At 41.7% G+C, this 7,500-nt stretch overlaps 2 protein-coding genes and 1 non-coding gene across 3 annotated transcripts in view; 1 reads left to right on the plus strand and 2 right to left on the minus strand.

Annotated features, from left to right (window-relative positions):
• The window catches only part of LOC137992798 (lon protease homolog, mitochondrial-like), a 60,366-nt gene that overhangs the window by 31,093 nt on the left and 21,773 nt on the right, over positions 1-7,500 (minus strand). The gene's annotated exons all lie outside the window — the stretch shown is intronic.
• Positions 46-4,616, plus strand: LOC137990653 (uncharacterized). The gene is made up of 3 exons (XM_068835775.1): positions 46-301; positions 967-1,017; positions 2,672-4,616. Exons 1-3 carry the CDS (start codon positions 275-277, stop codon positions 3,494-3,496), a joined length of 903 nt encoding a protein of 300 aa, XP_068691876.1. The 5' UTR covers positions 46-274; the 3' UTR covers positions 3,497-4,616.
• Trnat-ugu (transfer RNA threonine (anticodon UGU)) lies at positions 6,400-6,472 on the minus strand. Its single transcript has one exon. It is a non-coding gene; the product is annotated as a tRNA-Thr (tRNA).

Here is a 7,500-nt window from a genome sequence, read left to right on the forward strand (position 1 = left end):
TTTTGACGTACTCACGTAGCTAGCTGCAAAGTACAGAGAATCAAAGGTATCCTGTGGTAAGCTCGTGGAGCAAGTAAGATACTGCGTAAGCGATGTGATATAGCGAATTATGAAGCGTTAAGAGTAGTTACAAATGCAGTGTATACATTGTATTGAGCGCCTTTCATTGGTAGCCGAATAAGAGCATCCTTAATGACCATTTAACCAATTCACTACTTGCACAAATCCCAATAACATTTGCAAGTTGTATCGACCAAAAGCCAAGAAAAGAAGAATGAGCCATCCGGAAGATGCGGAAGAGGTAGGTTCCAGTTGATGTATTACAGATGCAAGCGTACTGGTTTTTATTCCCGTTTGGCAAAATACGGTTTCTTTCACTATTTTGGCAAAGTCTCTACCTCGCAATTGAAAGCTAACGAGTTCTGTTTGACTTGTGTTGAGAGGGTTTAACTGATAATGTCAAGTTTTGTTTTGAACGCGGTTTAGTCAAAATGTAAACCAAACTGATGTTAGTGTCGGTCTAGCTTTTTCTGCTTTGACCAATGGGCTCTAGGATTGTATTTTCTGTTCTTTTTCTTTACTTTGACGATGGAAAGCTATACCAGAATTTGTAATTCAAATATCAGGCATATTTTACCTAAATTACGTCACGTCTCAATCCGGTAAGGGGAAAATACCAGCGAAAGTGAAACCTAGCTAGCTCTAAATAAACATTTCAAGGAATGTTATCAAAGAACCTTTGAAATGTCTCCCCTATTTTGCCAAACTTGCGATCAAGCCTTTCTATCTATAAATAAGAGCGGAATGGCAAGTTATCACCAGCTTGCCTCCACAGAAAGGTAATGTAATTCGTTTGCCAAGGACTTGAAAGGGCGGGGTTTTTCAAGACCCGACTAGAGTAACGAAATCTGAGTCACGAAATAGAGTTCCTATGTAGATTTAAATTACCTGCATATTGAATTGCAGTCAACGCCTCTGTTGAAAAAAGATGCCGAAGATACTACAAGCCATACAAAGGTAGACCAGACTTTTTAATTAAGATCAAGTACACGCTTGAATTACCTTATGTGTCAAGGCCTTGTCAATCCGGAAGGGTAAACCACCAGCGAAAGTGAAAGTAAAGCCCGGTTTACGCTACAGAAAATTTTCGGCACGGCTCGTGTGAGATTGGTACGGGTGCCTAAAAAGAGCTCGGCAAACTTTGTTTACACTACACCATTTTTACCGTATCAAAAATACCGTGCCAAAATTTTTGGGCCCGGGTAAGTTCTCTTGTAGACATGCGCAGCATTACAATCAAGAACGTCCGCGTGATTTTGGTGGAGAATGAGCAGCCATCTTGAAATATACGCAAAAAACCGCTAGCCTATATGAATTAAGGCTCAAATTTGGCCCTTTTAAAGTGTTTACACTACTTGTTCTATCCGAACCGTGCCTATTTTTTCAGCACCCGTACCATTTTCACCCGTGTTCGGACTACCTCGCCGAAGGTTCCAGCACGGGTAAGAATTTTGGTTCGGCAAGGATGAAATTTGGTACTGACAGGTTGCTTACACTGCAAATTTTATCCGAGCCGAACCTTTTTTTTTTGGGACCCGTGCCAATTTCACCCGAGCCGTGCCAAAAAATTTCTGTAGTGTAAACCGGGCTTAAATCGCCCGTTAAAATCAATGCAAAAGCGGCAGACAGATCTGTCAATCAAGCCTTCCTCTGCGCAAATAAAAGCGGAATCCCAAGTTAGCCGTTTCTCTCCACGGCTTAGTTCGATTCGTAACCGTGAGGTGAAGGGAAGAGGTTTTCCGAGTTCAACTCGAGCAAAAAAATGCGCGCAAAAAGAAACGGAATGATAATGTAGATTAAAATGTCATTCTTGCTAAACGGCAGTTGGCGTTTGATATACATATTAATGAAGGGGGTAGTTTCAAAAGAAACTGTGCTGCTGCGTCGGTGGGGAAGTAGTATACAAAAATTTGGTTTTATCAACGGAGTTGATAATGTAAATTGGCCACCGTACAGAGATTCTAAAAGCTGATGTTTCGAGCGTTAGCCCTTCGTCAGAGCGAAACGTCAGCTTTTAGAATCTCTGTACGGTGGCCAATTTACATTATCGACTCCGTTGATAAAACCAAATTTTTGTATACTACTTCCCCACCGACGCAGCACCACAGTTTCTTTAGAAACTACCCCTTTCATTCATTTGTTGTTCAACCGCTGCGACCACTAACCTTGTGCTCTAGTATTTTCTTAATCCACAGATTTCTAACAGGAGACCCAAGACGACGATGCCAAGCTTGAAGAAACTCACCAAGGAGCTACGCCAGGAAATCGTACCACCAATAGCGTAGCTCCTACTCTACTATAAAAACTACACGTAACCCACAATTCCTCGATTTGCTCTGACGAAGGGCTAACGCTCGAAACGTCAGCTTTTAGAATATCTGTACGGTGGCCAATTTACATTATCAACTCCGTTGATAAAACCAAAAGTTTGATATACATAGACTTTGTTGGATAAATTTGTCGCGGACATGAGACGCCAAGTACTTTAATAGATTGTCGTCTCCGTCGTAAGGTCATCCGGCCCCCTTAACTCGTCACCGTTAAGTTCTCATTTCCTCTATTTGACATTGTTGCAGGAGGTGTTTTTCAAGGACAGGCTTTTTTTTTTCAGGCTTTTTTTGTCGCACTCAAGTGGGTATGCGCGGTGTTTGTTCTCGTGGGTCGGCTGGTTGGCCTCTCAATGTTCATCGTCTGGGCGTCGGACTGTTTCCTCAGAGAATTTCATACCACGGCTCTTTGTACGGCATTTTTTCTTTTCCCCAGTCCTAAGATCTTTCTGAGTGCCTGGCTCTTCCTGTGTACAATAACATCTTCGGTCTTGATCTTCTACGTGCGCCGCTTGAACCATTTCTATGGAAATGCTGTTTTACAGCACCTGATCAGGAAAAAATACTTCTGGAAGCTCGTTGTCACACTTATTTCGGTGTGCATCTACGACCTTCTGATACTTGTGAACAAGTCAGAAACATTCAAAACGTTGTCGTACGTCCTTTTCATGTGCGAAAAGTCTTCTGCAGTGGTAGTGGCACTTTTCTTGAACTTTCTTCCCTCAGACACAAGTGGTCCGTCTCAAAAAGATTCTGCAATGAAGCTGGGGCTTTACAAAGCAGCTTTATTCGTGTATGCGCTTGAGGGTTACACAATGGCCATCCTTGGTTCGACGATCGCTGTCTACAAAGTCCTTACTGTGCCAAATACTGCAGACACTAACGCTGCACCTGACATACAAGCCGTCGTGAGTTTGATGCTTTTGATAACCAACAATGCTCTGAGGTATTACCTAGCTGAGTTCTTCTTTTCAAAGCTTTTTGATCAAGATGTGGACATTCTGGGAGGTGGAACAAAGAACATCTCAGAAAGCCTTGCACGACCAGCTACTGTGCACCAGGCTCAAGAAAGCAAAGAGGAATCTTGTCAAATGCCAGCCCCTTTCTGAATGCAGGGAGAAACTTCAAGAACAAGAAGAAGTGCCTTCCGACGATATTTTTAGTATCCGCAAGCCTTCGGCCTTATTTTACTTTGTAAATAAATGTTTCCACGAGACTCACAGAATTCGCGTTTAGACAGGCTTTCAATTAAAAAAAAGGTCACAGTGGAAGGTTGTTGGATAGACAAAACGTTGACAGTTATGACGTTGGTACTGTTACAGTTGTACATAGCCTTAGGCTTAGCATACTTACTAGTTATAGTTCTCACTAGAGCTGCCCCCGCCCTACAGTACCATTTTCTTTTGTTTTTTTTTTAGTTGGGCTTGTTGTTTACAGTTTTGAAATTTTTCTGTTACGGAATTTGAGGCTCAGTACTTTCGTTTTACTACAAGTGTACAAAATGTAGTTCTGGGAAGTGCTTGGGTTTTTTTTTTTCCTGTGTGGTTTAACTTAGGATTTGTTTGTTCTTAACGATCAAGAAGAAGCATATTGTAGGGACTTGGGTGAGTTTTAACATTGGAATGTTATAGGTCGCATTGTAGAACAATTTATAGACAGCACTGAAGAACAATTTATTATTATACTTAAACCTGACATTTTGCACTCAATAGACTAGTTATTAGACACAAAATTATAGCTTAGGACGGCAATTTTAAATAGAATTTGTTTGAAAGGCATTGAAATTTGGTCTGTTGAATAGAACGTTCTATTATTCTTCCTTGTTTTATTAGCTTTCTTGGACAAAAATATGACGGGAAACTGACCAGGCACGAATATTTTCACATTTTTTTTTGTAGTCCGATTAGCGATAATGCGCTATAATATGTTAATCCGATAAAATTGTCAAATTTGCGACCCGTTGCTAACGGCAACGAGACATATCACCTTAAGAATAACTGACCTCTGTTTGCTAAAAACCACCCAAATAACCGATTTTTCGACGGAAAATTCATCCCAAAGGATAAAACAATTCGCTGGACATGTAATCAAGATAAATGTTTCAGCGCAAGCGAAAACAAGCGAATATTTTGAGGGAAAACACAATTCTGTAAGATCGAAGGAACATTTGGTGAAAACACGCAATTGTATCGCTACGAAAATAATCTTGACTTTTCAGGGATTTTAGCGCTTGAAATTCCAACCAATGAACCACAATCCTTTTCTTTATCCTTTCCGAAGCCTTTAGTGCAATTTTTTGGCTGAAAAACTTTAGTAAAACCACTCCGCGATCGGTTGAAAATTTCGCCTTTGCATGGCCCAAACGTGCTGGCCTCCCATGACCATTTGCGGGAAAAAGGTTGATACCTTGCGGCCGTGCAAGCGATCAAATCGAGATTTTTTCTGGTTATAATCTACCGGAAATACCTACATTCTCTGTTCTCCAGTCTTCCTCTATATTACGCGGGGAGGCCTAAGGTGCCTCCTCGGGTTTTTGGCCCTCTGGGGCCAAAAACCCTGCGGGCGCAATTAGCGTTACAGAATACAGGCAGTATAGCATAATAGGGTGAATTCACGGAAAGATTTCTCATTAAATACATCATGGTAAATTTGCAACAGAAGAAGAACACATAAGGTATCACGACCGTCCAATGAAACTTGACCTGACTATCTCACCAACAGGAATTTCTGATTGATCTTGCTTACTGTCTCCATCAGTCGACCAGTCTCGGACGTGTTATTGATGTTCGGAGTTCCGAATAACCTTCCAGTTTCTCTAAGATAGTTGGAATCTCATCTGAATAGGTATACTCATTCGGTGATTTAGTTTACCTTCTTAAGTGTGAAAAGCGATGTGTCCTATGCCATAAATACGTTTTATCTTTTAGTTCAAGCTGGAAATAATCAATCATGCTATGTGCTTAACCGCAATATTTATTTGTAAAAACTATCAGAAAATTGTTTCAGCTATGTTTATTACAGAGTGAGACAGCTTAAATTCCTTGTGTTGTGGCCCTGAAAAGAGCAGTTTTGTGTGGCTCTGAAGAGATCTGTTGAATCTTCCCGTACTTCCTCGAGAACATCGAGGATCTCCTACTATCAACGCAATGATGTTCCTCCTCGTGTTACAGCGTTGTTGCAACATGCATGGTGCTTAAATCAAATCACCATTTCTGAGAACACTTAACAATTGTTCAGATGATTCTGATACTACTCAAAACCTAAAGAGGACGGACCCTGTTCAGCTCACTGAAAAAGCCTTGAAAGAGTGTAAAACAGACATGTATCCAAATCTTCATGTCCTACTAAAAATCAGCTGTACAATCCCAATCATAAGCTGGGAATGTGAAAGAAGTGTCATTATACACTTGGACGGCTGCACGCGTTTATCCAAGTCAGCATGAAAGAAGCTGAGAGAGGATGCCGTCACTGACTCTGATCCACATCCAATATCACAAAGGTATAGGTACTAGATCCACTACTTCACAGGTAGTCTTAAATTATTCTAAACCTTACGTACGTTTTCACGAAGAACAATAACTAGACCTGAATCACATGTATTTCCAAGAGTCTGTCAGTTGATTGACAATTCATGAAGTGTCAAGGAATAGCTAACCGTTTCTTTAGCCGTCAAGACAATTGGTTGAAAGTCTTGACCGACCACCTTCAATAACTTTAGGATCTAACTACAAACTGGAGGTCAAAGGTCGCAAACGGTACATCAAGCTTGGTTTAAACTCAACTAGGTGCAAATTTCCAGCGGCTTATCGAGTCGTATCGACGTGGATGTATTCATGCTCATAGATCAAACTTGCGTTGCTTACGAAAGGTTAAGAATAAAGTTATATTTCCTCTTGCGTAATGGCCCAAGATATTGCTCTCGAATTGAGACTGTGCTAATAATTCTGATACAAAATACGATACTGAGTCAGTACGAAATACTGACTGATCCATTTTGAATGAAAAACACATATGTCGTGAGTGGGAATCGAACCCGCGTTCCCTGGATTACACGTCAGGTGTGCTAACCACTGCACCATCACGACAACCCTGCTGGAAACAGAGCAATCAGAGAGGTGATTTGTTAGCCGCGGGGCTCCCCGGCGTTTTATCATTCGGGAACAGAACTACATCGGATCATCCGAAGAAGATTCACAGGCTACCAGAAATACCAAATTATATTTAGAATGAAGAACTGGAAATCCAACGATGTAGTCACGAGCCAGTACGAAATACCGACTGATCCATTTTGAATGAAAAACACATATGCCGTGAGTGGGAATCGAACCGGCGTTCCCTGGATTACATGTCAGGTGCGCTAACCACTGCACCATCACGACAACCCTGCTGGAAACAGAGCAATCAGAGAGGTGATTTGTTAGCCGCGGGGCTCCCCGGCGTTTTATCATTCACTAACAGGACTACATCGGATCATCCGAAGAAGATTCACAGGCTACCAGAAATACCAAATTATATTTAGAATGAAGAACTGGAAATCCAACGATGTAGTCACGAGCCAGAAGGAAATACTGACTGATCCATTTTGAATGAAAACACATATGCCGTGAGTGGGAATCGAACCCGCGTTCCCTGGATTAGCTAACAAATCACCTCTCTGATTGCTCTGTTTCCATTAGGGTTGTCGTGATGGTGCAGTGGTTAGCACACCTGACACGCGGAAACTAAAAGAAACTGTGGTGCTGCGTCGGTGGGAGATTGAAACAGAAATTTATTTTATCAAACGAGTTGATAAAGGTCGAATGGCCACCGTGAAGGATTTGGAAAGCTGACGTTTCGAGCGTTAGCCCTTCCTCGGAGCGAATAGAGGAATTGTGGTTGTTGTTGGTTTATATGTGTGCGGAGGAGCTTGCTATTGGTGGAAATAGGGTGACGTGAATTTGTGAACAGATTAATGGAATGAGAGGCGTTTTCCTGGCGCAGCTCCTTGATGAGTGTCTTGTAGTTAGGCATCGTGGGTTACGGCGTCGTGGTTGCGAGGAATGAAACGAGGTCGCAGCGATTTAACAGTACACAAAAATTTTAGTTTCTAAAGAAACTGTGGTGCTGCGTCGGT

Source organism: Montipora foliosa, chromosome 2, assembly GCF_036669935.1.
Source record: "Montipora foliosa isolate CH-2021 chromosome 2, ASM3666993v2, whole genome shotgun sequence".
NCBI lineage: Eukaryota > Metazoa > Cnidaria > Anthozoa > Scleractinia > Acroporidae > Montipora > Montipora foliosa.

Coding starts and splice junctions, on each gene's coding strand:
- LOC137990653 (XM_068835775.1), top strand. CDS start 275: ATGAGCCATCCGGAAGATGCGGAAGAG. Junction 302..966: donor ATCCGGAAGATGCGGAAGAG/GTAGGTTCCAGT, acceptor ATTGAATTGCAG/TCAACGCCTCTGTTGAAAAA. Junction 1,018..2,671: donor ATACTACAAGCCATACAAAG/GTAGACCAGACT, acceptor TTTTTTTTTCAG/GCTTTTTTTGTCGCACTCAA.